This window comes from Clavelina lepadiformis, chromosome 5 (assembly GCF_947623445.1).
Source record: "Clavelina lepadiformis chromosome 5, kaClaLepa1.1, whole genome shotgun sequence".
Taxonomy (NCBI): Eukaryota; Metazoa; Chordata; class Ascidiacea; order Aplousobranchia; family Clavelinidae; genus Clavelina; species Clavelina lepadiformis.
The window spans coordinates 20,378,391-20,398,561 of record NC_135244.1 but is presented as its reverse complement, the minus strand read 5'-3'; the positions used below and the strand labels follow the sequence as shown (position 1 = coordinate 20,398,561).

Sequence of the window (20,171 nt, the reverse complement as noted above, 5' to 3'; positions counted from 1 at the left end):
GTCAGACGTATTTTATTTATGTTTTTTCTACTTCTGTAGTTATGCCCTGAAATCAAAACACATCGTACTCGTGTCAACTACGTAATGTTCACCTACTTTTTGAAACCAACTCTTTTAGTTTTGCAGTTCATTCCAGAAAAATGTTGATTCCATTTTCATACGTTTCTTTTAAAACTTTAAACCCTGCCACTAAAGCGTTTTAACAATTCATTTCTGACTGAAATGAACTGAACTCATCATTGAAATGGACTGGGCTCAAAGGTTAGATTGACTGAACTCATTGTTTAGCTAGACTTAAAACTTTTATTGGTTGTACTCTCGTTGTTCGTATGCTGTATGGGCCCTAAGTGTTGGGCTGGGCTCAAGATATAGCCTAAATGTCAATAAGCCTATTTCTATCACTTCTGCATTTGTTCTTCCGATGGGCTGAACAAATGGAAACGTTTCTTTTTAATCTTCAAAATAATTCTTGCTGTGCTGGCCTTATTAGTCTTTCCACAAAAGATATCTGAGTGCTAAAGTTATTTTTTTTACAGATTTTAGTCTAATGATCTTCATTACATTGACGTGCTCTCACTTTTGCGCCAACAGGTCCAAAAATCTAGACCTTATGCTCCCTAAGTCTAAAACAGTTACCAGTCCTGACGGTATATGCAGAAAAGACAAGTTTCAATTCACAAGACGTTTAAAATGATGATTCAAATAACGCCTGCTATCGTTTACGTGCGCTGACGTAGCTGATTCCTTTAATGATTGCATGATGCGTGTAACGCGGAAGGAACTGTGAAAGCCCCCCATAACTCACGTCTAAGTTATGACGCAACCTTTCGATTACGCTAGCTACATGCATATGTTATGAAAGATTGGTAGTTGTGTAGCAACACCTTAGACTTATACATCGCTTTCATCTATTAACGAAAAATTCACATTTGTCGGAAGAGGCATAGGGTCACTGTTCTACAGTAGTTTTGTCAAATCACATTTATCAGGTGTAGAGCATTGTAGGCAAATTTGACTTAGACGTAAATTTCAATAAATTATGATGATGTTTTTTTTTTCATGAAACCTTATAGTACTGTTATGTGTATAGTGGTATTAGAATGAATTTGCACAACTATCAGCACTCCTGTGATATTGATATTGCAAAATGCACAATGCAAACAGCAAAAGTTTTTGGTCTTTGTTACATATATCTTATTGCAGTGTTTTAGGAAGAAACTTTCTTATTTTAGCTGGAACGACTAGAAAATTTTGCTCCTAGCATTTCAGTTTATTTAGTTAATTGTTTGTTTTTATTAAGCTATTAATTAAATATTTATTGACAATTGTAGTGTTTTACAACTAATGCTTTCCGCAAAACTTCAAGAAACAATTGTTATTTTAAAAAATCTTAAAAAGAGTTTGTATTAATTTTATGCAATGAATTTTTTTTATTGGTTTTAGAATTTCATTATTGCCATTATATGCCACAGAAAATAATTCTACTGAAAACTAGTTAAATTATATATCGAAAACAGCAACGAAAATAAAAGCTTTGTCGCGTATTGTTGGGTTCACGTCTTGCATTGCGGCAATTTACGTCTATTGCTTAGTGTCAAAAAACACATTTATGACATATACAGGGCAGAGCAGTAGGAGGAAGCAAGAAGCAACACTCAGAAGCCACGATCCATTTAAAGAGATTTATGGGAAAATGCGACACGAAAAATGCAAAGCGTTTATTTTGTATCCCTTGATTTTAAAAAAGCTCTTTGATTCAATAGAACATACTTGGTTAATGAGAGTTTTGACTGAAATGCGGTTCCCAGACAAACTATGCGCACACGTAAGAGATTTGTATAGCGATAGCGTTGCGAATATAATTCTAAACGGACACCTGTCAAAAGATTTTAATTTGAACCGAGACGATAAATTGGAAGGACGTTACCAAATGCCAAACATGCAAATCTACGCTGATCTAACTTACGTCAAATCGATACAAAAGTATTGTCTCGGTAGAGTAATGAATAACTTAATGTCAACACACTATCGATATATCGAGTACCAATTAGGACACACTCTGGCTGATGTACTTAATGTTCCGAAATTAAATAATTTACTGTCCATCGCACAACCGAGTCAGTACTTTATGAAAATCAAAGAAATTAAGTAAAGTTGAATTAGCCAGTCAAATTTAGGAAAAACGTACAGGCGAATAATCAAGGAAAGCACTTCAGACACGGGGTCAAATGAACAAAATCGAATAAAATGGGCTAGGATCCATAACCCGTTTTTACTAAATTATTTGAAAATATTAAATTACAGATGCGCGTGGAATGTACTTCCCTTTAGGGGAAAAAGCAGTTTCTTCCAACTTAATTCGGATACATCTTGCGCATTTTCCGACATTGGTCCAGATACCGACTACCACACTTTTCGAAAATGCGACAGGACAATGCAACTTTGGGATACAGTCAAAATGTTTGCACAAAAGATCGCCAACCTCGACCGGGCTATGACAAAAATTGAAGACTTAGAAAGTTTTAACTTTAAAAATAACAAAACTGAAATAGCAGACCAGACGTTGAGCATATTAATTACCATGGTTTAAACACCAGATATAGAAAGCAAGAAACAAATGTACACATGAGAACCAATCTCCACCAACTCTCGAGAAATCGGTAACAAGCATAGATCGGGCTTTCAAATACAAAATAAATCAAATAACAGAGGGTGGGGAACTAGAACTAAATTTAGATCACAATTTTGAATTGAACGATTTGATGCCATCGTAGTTTGATAAACACAATTGTGGTTTAATATGTAGTTTATACATTCTTTCCATCGCTTTGCTGTGTCGTAACGGTTTTAGAATATGCATGTATTATGTTAAATACATGGTGTATAAACAAATTGTACTTTTTCTTATTGATTGTTTATTGCTCATTCTAATAGACAGATATATTTACTATGTTGCTATGTGATAAAAATATAAGAGAAATGAAAGTGAAGTATCGTTAATTAGTATCAACGTCAAATTCATGAAACAAAAATTTATATTTATTAAAAAGTTTTTTTATTGTGTGTTTTTTTAATTTTTGTTGTTTTTTTGTTTATTAAACGTTCTCAAACGGTTAAGACACGCTTAATTATAGAAAGTAAAAAAATGATCGTATAAGTTTCGGAAAAACACATAGTACTTCCAAAGTTCGGAATAGACACAATGCATTTTGTGATTTTGTACTGGGACTCGTTCTAGACCAGGAAAAAACATCAAGTTTACAATCTTTAATTTACAGTGGAATTAAGATCGTCAGGGTTTGGTTCGTATATATATTCACATGCTACACATTGGAAACGCTTAAGTCTATTTTTGACATGTAGGATCGAAAATTTGGTACAATTACACCGTAAAATAACTGCTGTACAACCTGCGCAGTAAATCGGGTATCAGTAAACTGTAAACTAAATCAGTAAATCAGTAAACTTTGTGAGTCCTTGCTTCTTTTTATTCGGAGGAGGTTTCCGCAGGAACACTTGAGGTCGCCCGTAGTCTCTAGTTCCCAGCTGGAAAAGTCGAACAGGCGTGTTCTGGTTTTGTCCCTATGTCGGCGTGTTTCGATTGTTTCTTTGTCTTCATTTGAGTCTCCGCTTATGTTTTCTTTTGTTTCCTCGGCCCTCACTCTCCTCCCGCTCCGAGGATCGTTCGTCCGAGTCGAATTCCTGGTTCTCCTCCAATGGCAGCCCCGTTTTTGCTCGGCTCTTCCTCGCGCCCCTGGCGCTTGTTCCCTTTGCTCCTCGTCGTGGCTCATTTGTTTCTGCCTGGTCAGAAACCTCTTTGTGATTATCACTGGGGGAAGGTGTTGTTCCCTCCACGTCCGATTCTACATTCTGAGCAGTCGTCATCGGGATATCTTGTTCACCTGCACTGTTGTTGTCTACTTGTATTCTCTTCGGGCATTCCTTGAATTTATGTCCCTGTTCTGTGCAATAAGAGCATGTTTGGATTTGTCCGTTATAGCTTACCGCACATCGGAGTTTGCCCAGGTATAAGTATGACGGGAGTAGGTATCGTTCCATCGTTTTCTTGTTGACTTTATAGATTCTTCTTCCGTCTTTGATGCCATATTTGTCGACACCCAGTTGTGCTGGACCTTGGATTTCAAATTCTTTGAGGATTTCATCGAGGTGACTCTGTGGGTAGTCGATCGGTACCCATCTGATCGTGAGGTCTATTCTCTCGTCTCCGTGAGCGGTGGCAGTCTTTACTTCGGGTCTCTTGCGAAGTAAGTCTGCAAGTCTTATTACATTGTTTTTCCTATCTACAGTAATATTTACCGTGTTTCCTGGTTTCTGTATGATGCCTTCGATACACTCTATCGGTATCTTGACTTCTTTTAGCATCCTGTAGATGACTTCCCTCTTACTTTCGTTGGTCAGTTGTATGGTTTCTTCGCGGTGGTTGCTGTATTCTACGGCCACGTCATTATTCCATTGTCTTTTCACTCTGTCGGCGTATGTGAAGGTCTCGGCCATGCTTCACCTACGCGTTCCCGAGTACTAATTCTTAACTTTCTTGGCACCTTTCTTCACATCACTTGACGGCTTTTTTGTTTCCCTTGCTCGAAACCATGATGTTTGTTTTTTTTAATAGAAATGACCACATTGAGTGGAGCTATTCCAAATGTGGGAGAAAAATTTTGCCAATTATGTCTAGCGAGACATTTACAAGTAAATCGAGTAGAGGTTAGCTAAGAAAAGAAAGAATCATCTTGGGTTTGTGGATACGATTATCTGGGCGATTGCCTTGAAATAAATGTGGTATATGACGATATATGACGAGTGTTGTGACGTGGTGTTGTGTGTCTTGGAATGAAGAGTTCATAATGTCCCGCGTTTGAGAATAGAAATCATAATATCGGCAAACAAAAACGAAGCGATATGTCATTTGAATTGGAAAGTAAAAGAAGAAAACTCGATATCGATACTGCTACCATTCAAAATGTGTTTGAAGAACGAGTGGTGATGAAAAATGATTATGAACCGATGACGCGCGTGTATCAGGCGTATCTCTCTGTGAAAGCGAGAAATGGCAGTTAATACGACGTGCCACGCCTCGAAGATGTGATTCGTTTGATATTCAAGGACCGACCGTGCATCATCGGACTTCGTTTCGGTGAGTGTGATGTATTTCTCCAATCCCAACCCGGCGATGTGTGAATATTTTGAGAAAGTGGAAGAAATTCGCAAGCAAGTCAAGCCAGACGGCGTGACAATCCGATTTTCTTGAAAGCCCGTGTTTAATGCAGAATCCTACTTGAAGTTTGTCTTGAAAAGAGTACCAGGCACTAAAATCATTAAAAAACACTGCAGACTTTCGGATGAAGACGACCAAAAAGAATTCGATAAAATCATTTCAAATGTCATGTTGCATTAAAATGGAACACGTGTAATAAAACAAGAAACGGTTAAATTTTGTTGTGTTTGTGTGTAGGCACTTTGGTAGGTCAAACAAGATCAAATACAAAGGACATTTGAACACATAGTTGTGGCCACATTAAATCGTGGAAAATTGTAATTATAAGTCAGATATGTGGTGCAATTGTACAAAAATTGTTTTATTTTAACAATTATTTTTCCGTTTTGTTGAAACAAAAGGTGCAAACGCCAAACAGATAAATAAGTTCGTGTCAAATACGTTTAAGAATACCGCAAACAACCAGGAGCGTATATAACCTGTCAATAAAACCTTCCTTTCGATTAATCCTTCAGTGTGTTGTATTGTATCACTGAACCTGTTAAAAAGCACAAGCATCAATATAATATCAACTTCAAATCAATGTGAATGAATCTCAACCACACATTAACTTTCAGAAAGAGTTCAAGTAAAATGGAATTACTGATAAAGTTTAAATAGTGATTCTTTTAATTTTACTTTTATTTCCACTGAATGTTTACAGTAATTGCACATATATTATACCTAATTAACATATCCCTCATATAGAAGTGACATCATCATATTTTCAGATACAACACTAACATTAATCGAAGGGGGCCAAACGCCAACTCAAAAATTTGGCAATTTATTTTTTGCGTAATCCGTTGTGCGCATGCGCGAAAAAGGAAATATCCATAACTTTGATGACAAATGAGATCCAGATCCTAGAAAGTGCTATGTTTTTTTACAGACAGTGTTTTCATTATTTCTTAAATCTCGACATCACCATTTTTGAAAAAGCATTATAGGTTACGAACTCATGCATTGCGATAATCATCGGACAAGTCCTGAGTGGTAAACCATTCAAAAGTTAGGCTGTACTAAAAGATATACAACAAAAATAAACCACGTGATAATTTTGCCGTATTGAAGGGAAAGGTTAAGGTCGCTAAATGAAGATAACTTATTTAGATTTAAATGAAAGTTAAATTCATATTTTTCGGCCTGACAAACTGACAATAATTTAGAAAAGTACGATAGATACCGGACATCCAATAGATGGTGATATAGGCTAGCGCCTGATTGGAAAATATTGCAGTTTACCACGAGAAACCAATTGTTTCCTTAAGTTATAATTTTTGTGGAGAAACTATGTATGGTATCTATTCAAAACACAAAAAAAAACTTCGAAAATTTACAGTTTCTCAAAATTGAAAAAATGTACAAAAATATTCATTGTAAAAGATAGGTGAAGTAGCCAAGTGTTATCGAAAAGTATCACGTGACTTCAGCCTTAATTCATAGATAACACGAATACATATATTATTAATATAGTGTCTATGTTTGCACAACACGTTGCAAAAGCAATAGCGGTTTCTGATCACTACTAAGAAAGCAAGAAGGAGAAAACTTTCCTTGGAATGATGGAAAAAAGTTTCTACTAAGCTTGCCAGTCCATAGATCCAAAATATATCGAGCATAGCTATTTTCTCTTTCGCCTTCTGAATAATAACGAGTAAAAGACTCCACCAATTTTAACAACGGTATTGTTGTTGTCGCTGTTTAGGGGACTTTGTTATACAGAAAAGTCAACTGCACAAAATCTACAAGTAGGCTACAACAACCATACAGTCAGACCTCGTTGAGCCAAACCCCCAACAACCGAAATCCCCGTTATCCGACACAAAACTGCAGGGAAATGATTTCTTCCCATGAATTTTACCCTTTTAATCCGGAAAATTTGTTGTCCGACTCCGACAGAGTAGTTTCGGAACAGATGTGCTAAATCAATAGAAAAAATGCGATAAACAAATTTGCGGAGCAAAAAAGATTGGTTGTGAATGTAATTTTTTGTGCGAGGCATTAACAACACTCACTCCAGTTGAGTGGATCTGATGGACAGTTGTAAATTCGTGCAATACTTTAAAAAGTCAAAAAACCAAATTATAAGAAAGTAACTGTGAGTAGCTCGGTAACTGAGGCTCGAGCAATGAGGAATCCTCGTCAGGTTTAAGTCGTGGGAAGACTTTCCTCAGTCCAAAGATAAACATTATCATGCCATACCAACATAATTAAATTTATCCTTTATTCTCAAACTGTTTCATTGGGACATCAGACAGTGATGGCAATAGGTTTTAGCCTGTCCATATCCTCACTGGAAAGTTAGTTTGACAGTATGATACGCCGGAAAATGTTTTCCGCCTCAAAAAGTTGAGTTCTGTCTACTTTTGTGCCAATTTTCTGTCACAAAATTGCCATATATTAAAAGTATTATGTTAGCACGGGGCAAATTTTAGCATCATACATTTATTGGCGCATTTATTAGATGCACTAAAAGAAAACTTTCCAGTAGCGATCACTGTCACCCACTGTGCAAATTTTAATGCTGATTGCAAATTACTGTGGTGACAAATGGTGGCTATGCGTATAGAAGGATTTTAACTGGCTATATCTGTATCTTAAAAAGCAGAATCTGTTGTTGAAGTTGTCAGTCTGTAATGTTGAATCATGCAAGATTCGCCAAAAAAGCACAGTGTTTCCGACGACGAGGTTTCAGAGAAGTTTATTGAGGAAGAAATATCGAAACATGATCAAACAAAAGATAATTCCAAACTTGGAGATTCATCTGATTTTCATCGCTATATGTTGAGCGCAGCACTTGCTGCAGGTTTTCTGGGTTTGGTGAGAATTCATGTTTGATAATGTTCAATTTTGTGTGTTGAATATGTTATATATACTTTTAAGCCATGCTAAGTTATTTCAAGGAATTCTGTGATTTGAATAACGGTATTTTTCATCTCTATTTTTGTGGAGTGTTTGAAATTTCAAGCAGGGCTTTGGAGCTATATATTAGCTTAAGAGCTTAAGTTTCTTTCAAGGGTGCCAGTATAATGATATTGGGACTTGCACTTCCTACACTGGCGGAAAACTTGCACAAAACTATCAATGATCTCTCACTGGTGCTTATTGTCAGAGGTGGTGGTTATGTTAGCGGTTCATTTATTGCTGGAGCTCTTGAAAGGTGATATACAGTGTTGTAATGACTCGAGTCAATGACTTGACTTGACTCGAATCCTAAAAAAATGACTTGGTTACAGCACTGGTGATATATATAAGTTTTGTTTTATGGTTTATTCAGAAGTTATTACTTTCAATCGCAAATCAAGATTTTAAATAGTTTTATTGTCGAAACTGATATTACCAATTGTTATCAGAGGTTTACTATATCTGAATGTACAAGCAGTAAAAGCAACTTAATAAATCTCATTTGAAATATGTTATAAAATCTTTGGATTATAAATCCAGACTTTGCTTCATAAACTCAATTTAAATTTTGTGTGCATTGTATAAATTTGTAAAAGTAAAGGCTTCGTAGCTTTCACCAATGTGACAGAACTGACTGTTCTTTATGCATGTCCTGATTGGTATGATATGACAGAGGCACTTATATCCTATGATTTATTCTGAAAAAACTAAAGTAGATGATCATCTTAATAAAAATTTCCTCTTATACAAACTGCTTGGCTTATATCTTTCCTTTATGCTGAATAAATGATTGATGGCATCTTTACCATCCAAGTTTCTTCTTTTGCTGATGGTCTAAGTACGCTGGCTTATACAATTGTTGCTTATTAAACCTAAAACAATTTTGGACCAAAGTACATTTATTAACAAGAAAAATAATCTCACAAAAATAATAACAAAATATTTATATTTGTATAGCCTATATTAGTTATTAGCTAACAATGATGTTTAAAGTAAAGAAAATTATATTTTGCAGTAAAGTTGACTTCTATTATTTGACAACAATCTCTTTGCTTTTGATGGCCATTGGTATGATTTTAACACCGATGATACTAAATGTGGCATCATTTTACATTTGCACAGCCGTCTCTTCAATTGGCATGGGTGGTGTTGAAACAGGTACGTTTGAGTCATTCAGATTCTATAGGCATTGCCTATGTCCAATTGTTTCTAGTTGGTAAAAATATACTTACCAGTACTTTATTTTATCCTACTTTCCGTTATTCTTCTTGCTTGAAATGCAAAACTAATTCCAGATATTAATTTTACAGTGGCAAATGTTTTGTGTTTATATTTATGGGGGAAGAAATCGGAACCAGTTTTACAATTCCTTCACTTTTGGTTTTGTTTTGGTCATGCAATTACTCCGTTTTTGGCAAAACCATTTTTAAATGAAGTGTTTCACAACAGTAGTCTTCCTAACAATTCTTCATCTGCTGTAACCAGTATGTACCATTCTATTTCTCTAACTTTTGCTTACTGTTATGTATTATTCTTAGTATGGTCAATATCTATATATTTAGGATCTTGATTTTACTTTTAAACATATATGATGTAAAGAATAATTCTGTACGAATTATGCAATATGTGTATCATATATGCACTGCATAGCCTATGCATTATGGTACAATGTCGTACACACACTTATTATGTAAAAACAGCATAACCTTTAGCAATAGAATACATTCCATTTAAGTTATTTAAGCTTTTCTCAATACTTTTCTTTCAGTTACATCATTCCAAAATATTACTTTCATAGAAGATACCACACTCCCACTAGTCAGTGTGCCTTATTTTGTTATTGCTGGCTTCCTGATGACCGTTATAATATTTTTGCTGCCATTGAAGCTGTTTTTTTTACTGAATTTGACCAACACCAAACATGAACATACAATTGAACAGGAAGAAACTTCTTACCGGTTAGGTTGAGGTTGATGCATTATGTAGTTTATATGCGTAAAAAACTTATCGATATTTCTTTCCACCAACCATATAATGTTAACAAAGTAAACATTTGATCAAGTTTTGTGAATAAAATAAAGCTTATATTGTGATTTTGTTTGTTGAGACAACATTTTATGGAGTTATCTATTTTCGAAAACATTTCGACAGATACACGATGCTGTTTCTCATTTTTTTGATATATTTCTTCCTCATGGGTGGGCAAGTTGTGCTTGCCACTTTCCTTTATAAATTTGCAATAAGTGAAAAACCGGGTCCAGCATACACCAGAGATGTAGCTTCTGATTTAAATGCAGTTTTGTTCTTCTCGGTTCTTATTGGTCAATTTTTTGCCATATTTTGGTCGCAAAAATTTTCCCCAGAAAGTGAGTTTTGCAGCATTAACAAAAATTCCACAAAAACTTTGCCATGATATATAAATAAAAAATGTTTTGCAGATTATGTGAAGCTCTTGTGAATGTTTAATTTTTATAGTGATTTTTTGTTTTTCTTTCATTGTGATATTTGTCTTAATTTTTCAACTCTTGTTTAGAAATTTTAGCAGCAGATTTTCTTGGAGTTGGAGTCAGCGCCATCACTATGCTATTCTATCCATTATATTCTGAAGCTGTTCCAACCTTGATCTGGATAGCTGTCGCAGTTTTAGGCTTTTCTCAAACCAGCATTTACGCAAGCATGTTCTTATGGGCAAATCGCTACATAACCATAAATGGCAGGTTTGTTAGCATAACAATGAATTAACATGGAGATAGAAACAAAATATGTAGCCTTGAACTACCCAACTGCTCGTATTTTATATAGTTGTTTGTCTTTGTCGCTATTATATATTTGTGACAAACCAGCTGTGAAAAGGGTTTGACTTTTTGTTAACCTTTTGTCCTCGTTTCTATAAACTTGCAGTAACATCGACATTGCAACTGTTACAAAGTAGTTAATGTGCTCGAATTAGTTTTCATATTAGCTTTTTAAGGTAACTATGTAGATATGAAGTTTTTAATTACTTCAAAACAGTGAGTTGCAGACTGTAATTGCTCAAAGATATTTAAAACTTTTTAAAATAAAATATTAATTTAAAATTTTTTAAATGTTCAAATTAGCTGATGACTGTTGTATGGTATAAACACATCGAATATGTGATGTGATGATCAGAAGTAGAAATCACTTTTTTATTCTTTTAGTGCTGCTGCTGTATTCATTTTTGGTGGCTCGCTTGGCGAAATGGTGCTAACAATACCTGTAGGCCTTCTAATCGAGGATCATGTGTTGTCTTTGTTATATTTCCATTGTGGTTATGTATTTGCTTTAATACTGATGTATGTTGTGACACTAAAGTTCGCTCAGACAAAAGGTGAAAGGTCTTTAAAGTAAGTTATCTACTTAAATGCATAAGAATAAACAAAGGTTTTTTATTTCAGTTTAACCAAATTATCGTACTTCGCAATATGGCAATGCTAAACAATTTTTTCCAGAAACAACCCAACTGAACTGGACAAACTACAGACTCAAAGCAACCCAAAGCTGGATCCTCTGGAACAAGCAAAAGTGTGAAGAAATGCTGATTTGTTCAGTGTTGTCTGTGATGGAATTTTTTACAAAACATACTCCATTTTTGCAATCACTTTTATCACACGTACTACGTACAAATGCACTCACAGATTTTATTTTTTAATTTGATGTAAATAAAATTATTAATGTTGATTTATGATATTGCTTTAATATGCATAGTGGTGTTGTTAATGCAGTGCTTTTAAACTGTTGCTGTTTCACTGTAGCATGCGCACTGCACATGGTTGAATTGCAATGCAGTGCAAAGATATATTGTATTGAAAATATCCATTTATAACATGCCACTTTGTTTCAAGTTGTTTTATTTTGTGCCAGAACTTGTGTACTACAAAATATTTTTCTAATTGTTGTTGCAATTTTTCTAATATGTTGTTTTCGACATATTTTATATTCTTGCTTATGATAGTTGTGTAAAGTTTTCCTTAAACATGTGTTGTAATTATCAACCTCATACTCGTACATACAATAATTTTTTTCAAGGTGGGTAGCAAATGAATTTATTAGGGTCGTGTACGCATTTCTTATTCTTCATTGCACTATTTGTTTTGTTGCCGATTGTTAGGTGATCGTTTGCATTCATGTGATATCATATAACTACAAATTCATGTGATCTATTGTGCAGGACGATAAACAGATGTAGATGTCTTCGTTAAATTATGGCGATTGGGTGTCTGTTGTTGACGCACTTGACTATTCTATGTTCAATCATTCACTCATTCGTGAAGCTGAAACATGTTGGGTGGGTTTATAATTTCGAACTAAGCGTGGCCTCCTTTTTAATTTAACATGCAATGTTTTTCCTGCTCACTTGCCTGTCTCTTAGTTTTTCTGTTTCAAGCTCATATTTTAGTTTTGGTGATATGCAGTGCGTTAACGTTTTGGTTAAACGGTGACAAGTGGCACTTACGCTTTTACTATTACGCGGCGAGTTAGTTTGTTTTTACAGTTCAATTGCTAAATTAAGAAACGTTGAAGGTTCTTCAACGAAGAAGGTCCTTCAAGGTTGATAGAGCTTTTCCTTTGTAGTAAAACTCACAAGTTACAAACAAACTTGATGTTGTTTGCACCGTGTCAACCAGATTTTAAAGTAGCCTAAAATAGGAAACAGGATGTAGTTTGACACTCTGAAGGTTGACGTTATATTTTTCGACACGAGCTTTCGCAAGCATAAGGTTGCTTCTTCAGGTGTACTGTGACAATGTTTTCACAGCTGCAGAAGAATCAAGCTTATGCTTGCGAAAGTTCGTGTCGAAAAATATAAAGTTAACCCTCAAGAGTGCCAAATTATTATATATTGTTTTTTATTATACTAAGTTAGCAACAATAATAGTCATGGTTATTTTCGCTGGGAGAATTTGGTACTTCTGCAACAACAGCATAGTACGCTATTTTAGTGTCATGTAGAGTACAAGCTGTAAATTTTTATGCATGATATCGACGATGGCCAGCAATAACTCGTATGATTCATTCATCGGCGTCGTAATTATTTTGTTGCTGGATCTTGGAAGGCATTTTCATTTGGCGCCGTATTTAATTTATGTCAAGGGTTAGTCATTTTTTGTGAAAACAAAATCCTCTCTCGGATTTTTATTGACATATTTTAGCTAACTATGAATTTCATCTACATGCTAAATTCCTTGAGAGTGATTTGAGGCATTTCTCTATTTTCTAGTCTGCGATACAAGTTAGTCTTAGTTTATAAAAAAATTAAACCTTTAAAGTTATAAATCCTTAGCTGTTCGTTATCAAAACACTTGTGTGAAGTTTGTCTTGCAGTTTTGAATTGTTAGGCAAAGCACGTAATCGGAAGGAAGTAGGCTTACTTGAAGGCTGAAGCACCTGCAGTTACAGTATGATGTCACCTACACGAAACGAGGAGGTCCAAGAAAACTCAGGTACAGTAGTTCATATTTTAAGTATCTTAACCTCAACGGTAAGAAAGCTTGGCCAATCGTTCAAAGTGAGCAATTAACGACTTGAATAAAGTGAAAAAATATCTGTCAGAATTTAAGGTAAACAGCTGTTCGCCATAAACCATTACTGCCATTTTCTAGCGCACCGTTGCTACCAGTGCAAAAACCAAAACAGCTGATTGCACAACGTTGCGCAATCAATAAAGCAGCGAGTGTAAACACTTGCTTGACTGGTGAGTGCGTGAGTGATGACTTATTAGGCTGCCACTATCTCACCAGAAAAAAATCGTGCGTTCAAAGCTACTTTTGACAGTTTTTTGTTAACCTAACTTAAATGTTACAATATACTGTAGTTAGTTAACCTAAATCTAAAATTCAATAATACCTAAAATAGCTAAATTCAACTTTTTGCGTTGTTTTTGTCTTAATCTAACCGCCTATATCTTTTTATGGACTGCGTCACCTACTTACGGTGAAGTACTAGAAGTAGTCAATATCGACTTATTCGAATGCCAGGTTATCCAGTAGGCCTACCTGCCTGGTTTATAAAAAAAAAACCGTCCATAAACCCTGCTGGTTAACACGTTTTTTAGTTTCAGAGACCGGACGTGTATATGGAGCCTTTAGCAGTAGCTCATTTAGCACTATAGAGAGCATAGACAGCGGAAGGATTCAAACATTTTAACATACGGTTCTCTCACTAGCAGCATGCCATATTGACCCGGGGCCGATATATACAGTGTACAGATCAAAGATTGATGTTTGGATTGCCACAAGCAAGAGTTTAGCAAGTGAAATTATTCATTATAATATTTATTTTGCAATTGTAGTGTCGCCAATCGATTTCTTTGCAATGATGAATGGAACCGTTTTATACGAGGTTATACGCGAGTTCTACTGTATTGTAACTGCACAATGCGTTGTAAACACGCTTGTTTGTAAGTTGTAACGTTATTATAATAAATATTAGTTCTATTAATAGCATTATTAGCCGCGGTAATACAGTACTCGAAGTGAAACATAGTCCTACACATACGCTTGTTAACAACCGGTTCGCTTAGGTCATTAAAATTCCAAGAACCGGTTCGTACGTACCGGTGCAAACCGGCTGAATCTCACCACTGAGTATAGGTACTTAGGCGGTACCGGTATTAAGGAGTGGAAAAGTAAAGAAGAGCCAGACTTTCCGTCTTTTGAAAGGCAAAGATTTTGATATCATACTACCATAACACATATATGTAGGCTATGGGCTATACGGTATACATATATACTGTGGCCTACGTGCTACCATACATTATATCGTCAATCTTAGCTTTCACTGTAATTTGATATATTTAGCTTAACGCTTTATTTATAATATTGCTGTGTTGCCTAAAATTATGCGAGACATGCCGAAAGAAAATAATATTGCTGAGGTGCAAGTTTCTGAAAATCTTCTTGGAGGAGATGGAATAGTGAAACACAATGATAGCACAAAAGATTCCATATCTAAAGTTTCATCAAATGTTCCTCGTTATTTGATGACTGCAGCCCTTTCAGCAGGATTTTTTGGGGTGGTATGTATTCATGTTTCTTGACCGTTATGTGATTTCAATGCATAATGCGTTGTATTTTCAAGCAGGGCTTCAAAGTTCTATTTGTCTTTTGAGGTTTGGATAACGGAACTATTTTAAGGGTTCCTGTATGTCCATCTTGGGACTTGCACTTCCTACCCTAGCGTCAAACTTGAATAAGACTATTGATGATGTTTCGTTGGTGCTTGTTGCCAGAGGTGGTGGTTATGTTAGTGGTTCATTTATTGCTGGAATTCTTGAAAGGTGAAAAATGTTTTTTATAATTCATTCTTTGCAGCTATGCTGAAAATGAACTTTAAAACCAAAGAGAAATTTTCGCTAGTTCTTTTGCCTCAAATGATATTAGCAGCTGAAAATACATTGTTTGTAATGTCAAATGAAGGTTTTTAAAAATAATTTAAAACACGCAAAAAAATAAACTATAAATTTATGCATTTATAAAATCTCAGAATTGTTTTTTTTGCAGTAAAGTTAATTTCCATTTGTTGGCTACTATTTTTGTGCTTGTGATGAGTATTGGTGTAGTTTTAACACCACTAATACTCAATGTGGCCTCATTTTACATTTTTATTGGTCTTTCTGCATTCGGTATGGGTGGTTATGAAACCGGTAAGTTTTAGTAGAGCAGATTTTATGAAATGTCTTCATATGATTTTGTAATTATCTTACTATTTACATGTATTTTGTAGAGTGATATGGCACTTTGTGTTTATCAAATTGCAAGCAAAATTATTGCAGATATTTGTTTTACAGTTGCAAATGTTTTATGCCTGTACTTGTGGGGAAAAAAGTCAGAACCAGTTCTACAATTTCTTCATTTTTGGTTTTGCTTTGGCTCGGCTCTGACTCCATTTTTATCAAAACCTTTTTTGAATAAGGTGTTTCACTACACTAATCATTCTGTTAATGGTTCAGCTACAACAAGTAGTACGTAACATTTGAATTGTTATATTGTATTATCATGTATTGTTGTAAGTAAATGTATAGCACATGGTTCCATACCATAACAAGTATATATAAAAACAGTTTAAAACTGTCTTTGTTTCATTGGCTTTGTTTTTTTGACTGTAAATAAAAGTAGATCATGGATGTGTCTGCCAAGATATCAGAAAATGTTGTGAACATATGTTAAGTAGGTGTATATCGGTGTTACATTGTGCATGTTTTGATTTGATTTCCCATAGTAAGTACAAGTTGTTATGTATTCAAGAATGTATATTGAACATGAAATAAATTAACAAAGATTTAGGTTCTAGCAGTAAGCAAGGAATGCGTTTATTACTGTTTATATCAACATTTTACTTCCAGTGGCATCATTCCAAAACATTACCTACATAGAGAATACTACTGTTCCTTTAGTCAGCGTGCCTTACTTTGTTATTGCTGGATTTCTAACGCTTGTTATTTCATCTCTGCTGATATTGAAGTTTTTTGCTTCACTTGATTCAACTGAGTCACAAGATGAAAATACAATTGAACAAGAAGGAACTCGTTACAGGTTTGATTTGGTTGAAGTTATACATTGTCTGAAGAAAAATTGAGTTTTTCAACCACCTTTGATCTTGAAAAATAAAGCATTTTGCAAAGTTGTCGAATTTGTAAAATATTTCAGATATGTAATGCTCATACTGATGTTCTTGTTATTTTTCCTGTTGGTGGGCTCTGAAGTTGTGATGTTCACATTCCTCTATAAATTTGGAATAAGTGAAACTCCCGGCCTGGCATACAGCAGAGATGTTTCTGCAGATTTAAGTGCAGTTTTCCTTTTCAGCGTTGTAATTGGTCAATTTTTTGCCATATTTTGGTCACGAAAGTTCTCCCTTGGAAGTAGCCTAAGTGTTTTACCTGCTACTCTACTAAATCAAACACAGTTATCAAGGCAACTTTATTGGTAGGCCTACTCTAACACTAATTGTATATGTTGAATATTTATTACAGTATATGAAAAGTTATTCTAAAATTACATGAAGTTTTTGAAGGGTGTTGTTTGTCATACTCTTTGATTTTTAATCTTTTTACAACGCAGAGCTACCATTATTATGTAAGTATTAAAATTTTCCTGTTTCAGAAATTTTAACGGCAAATTTCCTTGGTGTTGAGATTGGTGCCATTCTTGTACATTTTTATCCACTGTATTTCAAAACTGCTCCTGTAATATTTTGGATCACTACCGGACTTATTGGTGTATCTGTAACAAGCGTTTATGGATGCTTATTTTTATGGGCTAATCATTACATAACTATTAGCGGCAGGTATGTATAAAGTAGAATGGCAAAAAAATCTTGGGATAGCATTTCAATAAATAGATTGTGCAATGTGCACCTGTGATAAGCTAGTTTACTGATTTATGTGTTAAATGTTGTAACCATATGTGCAAGTGGCATTTTTGTTTCATTTTTATTGCATTTTTCTAAAAAAATTTCTTATTTGTCTAAAATACCTTCAGCAAGTAAACGTTCTCTTAGTTGGCTTGAGTTGCAACATAAATCAATATTGATTGGTTCATTTATACTTGGATGATGAATTTCAATTTGACCGGTTTCCATTTATATGATTGCTGTGCATACTAAAAGCTGTATTTGCTATGACTGTGATCTAAGTAAGCCTGTTCATTTTGAATCCTTCCTATTACAGATCGAAAAATACGATTTTTAAATGTTTTTGTTCTATACTTTTTATTATTTTACAATGCGCCAGGGTTTTTAGTGAATGGAATTTTATGACTTTAGAAAAGCATTTCATTTTGACATAAAACTGTCCATCATGGTCTCTGAGTAACTATCTGTCATTACTCAAGTATGTTTGAAGCACATAACTCTTTTGATAAGATATTAAAGCGCTTAAAAAAAGTTATAAACTTCATTATTTTTCACAATTACTGTTTTTTACTATGATTTTTATTGTTTTATTATTATAATAATTATTATTTTTCAGTGCTGCATCTGTGTTCATGATTGGTGGTGCCATAGGCGAAAGGGTCTTACCAATTCCTGTTGGTCTCCTAATCGAAGACCATGTGATGTCATTTATATATTTTGCCAGTGGTTATACATTTGCATTAATTCTGGTGTTTCTGGTTGCAGTCAAGTTTGCTCACACAAAAGACCAAAGGCTTTCGCAGTAAGTAAAATGTTTCATGTTATTTGAAATGTAAATTGTTTGTTTAAGAACAGTTTATCGATGCAAAATTTTGTGCAGAAACAATCCCGCCAACCTAGACAAGTTGCAGATCGAAGAAAAATTGACAACTCCAAATAGGGTCGAAACAGCTGCCTGAAGAAATCGTTCTTTGAAATATATACTTTGCACGTTTTATTTAATATGTTATTCATTTGGATTGATTTTGCAATCACTTTCTGATTGCAACTTTTGTAATCATGCTCAGATGTAACCTCTTCTGTTACAGTAGATCCTACTTTGGTGAGGTCGTTGCATATTGCTTTATTATACTCTTGATGCATTGTAATTGATGTGAAATGCTTCACGCTTTTGAACTGACTTAAAAGTGTTTTTGATATTTATGCATAGGAAAATGCTTGCTTTTTTATCTGTTCTTGGCGCTCTTATCAATGAAGTCATCGATGACGCGTTATAGCGAATAGATTTTATGCAATAAACACACTGTACATAATCGTCATATTAAAACGGAATAATTATAAAATTGTGTTCAAAAAGTTCATGTTGGCTGCAGAAAACACTGTTGTTTGCCGTATTCTTATTTTCTAGGTAATTGCTTGCTTACGATTTTTGTTCCCTGATACTTTGAACTTTTTTGCTTTATTTGAACGTTTTTCGATTACTTTTACGTGACTGTGCGTTAAACAATTTGAAATTGGTAACTTGCGGTGGTTTCGTCGTGTGCTTCTTCGGTCATTAATTTGTTTTTTGCGTTAACCAGTTCATAATCGCCTATTTAGTGAAAGGAAAAGTATATCTGAAACGCTGGCATGACTTCAAGTGTGATATGGCCTGCAATACATTAATGAAGGTTTTAGGAAATCATTGTGCTTTCTTTATCTTAACTTAAAAGGAATCCCCGCGGCACTAAACGTCACAAAAGTATTGAATCCACCGTGATAGCCTAATGGTCATGCTATGTATGTAAGTCATAAGATATTTAGGCTCTGTCTAGTCTAGTTCCTGTACAAATTAGATTTGTTTCGTTGAGAATACAATCATCATAATAATGTTGACGCTGATTTCCAATCTTAACTTATAATATATCAATTTCTCCTTCAAGTTATCTACACTGGACATTCCAGTAAAATATTTCTCTTTCGTGTTTAAATACTTTGTTATTTATACGTAAGACAAAGAAAAACTTTTCTCTTAAATTGTCATCTTATCGTAACAGAATAACTATTTGCTGATGAGTGATGACATATATATCTATTCCGTTTATTCAATGAAAATCCTGTTTTAGTAGATCACAACGCTTTCTCGTTTGTAGGCAAGTATCGTGTCAATATGCGTTGAAGGAAAAATTTCCAATGAATGTTTCGGTTTTTTCATGATTTTAATTAAAAGGTAAGCAATTACGTACACGTAATTAATTATTAAAATTAGAATCTACAACTACCGATACAATAATTATATTCATGGGACCATGGTAGTTGTTTGGCTGCACTCTTATCACGTAGTTTCATATTGTCCACCGCTTTATTTCGTTTACCGTCTTTTATCACCAAAAACCTTTCCTTTTCGTTTGATTCTCAAATGTTTTTTTTTGTAACCATTTTATTATAAATTCGCATCTGTAAAATCATTTCATTCTAGATTTGCTCAGATGAAGCAGACATGTTAACTCCTACTCAGCAGGTTAATAATAAATGTTCTACTATGAACCTAACTGCTCTTATCATTACGATTGCAACCACATGATATTTGAAATCTATTTTAAGTTTTCCTAAGTTATAATTCCTTTTTTCTTAACTG

General features: G+C 34.5%; 2 protein-coding genes across 4 annotated transcripts; both read left to right on the top strand.

Moving 5' to 3' along the window:
• The first annotated feature begins 7,900 nt into the window (after nt 1–7,900).
• LOC143460331 (sodium-dependent glucose transporter 1A-like) lies at nt 7,901–12,894 on the top strand. Its single transcript, XM_076957799.1, has 9 exons — nt 7,901–8,098; nt 8,296–8,438; nt 9,198–9,340; nt 9,493–9,666; nt 9,951–10,140; nt 10,334–10,548; nt 10,716–10,899; nt 11,362–11,547; nt 11,653–12,894. Exons 1-9 carry the CDS (start codon nt 7,925–7,927, stop codon nt 11,729–11,731), a joined length of 1,488 nt encoding a protein of 495 aa, XP_076813914.1. The 5' UTR covers nt 7,901–7,924; the 3' UTR covers nt 11,732–12,894.
• A 132-nt stretch (nt 12,895–13,026) lies between these two features.
• On the top strand, nt 13,027–18,356 carry LOC143460336 (sodium-dependent glucose transporter 1-like). Of its 3 annotated transcripts, none has more exons than XM_076957807.1 (9): nt 13,027–13,644; nt 14,256–15,218; nt 15,284–15,479; nt 15,703–15,845; nt 15,990–16,163; nt 16,545–16,734; nt 16,849–17,127; nt 17,305–17,488; nt 18,171–18,356. In XM_076957807.1, coding segments are annotated over exons 3-8 (921 nt in total). In that variant the 5' UTR covers nt 13,027–13,644; nt 14,256–15,218; nt 15,284–15,345; the 3' UTR covers nt 17,306–17,488; nt 18,171–18,356. The 3 variants fall into 3 exon arrangements, with proteins under 3 accessions (XP_076813922.1, XP_076813920.1, XP_076813921.1); XM_076957805.1 differs by having other exon boundaries at nt 13,028–13,644; nt 15,337–15,479; XM_076957806.1 differs by lacking the exon at nt 13,027–13,644 and having other exon boundaries at nt 13,819–15,218; nt 15,337–15,479.
• Nucleotides 18,357–20,171: the final 1,815 nt, after the last annotated feature.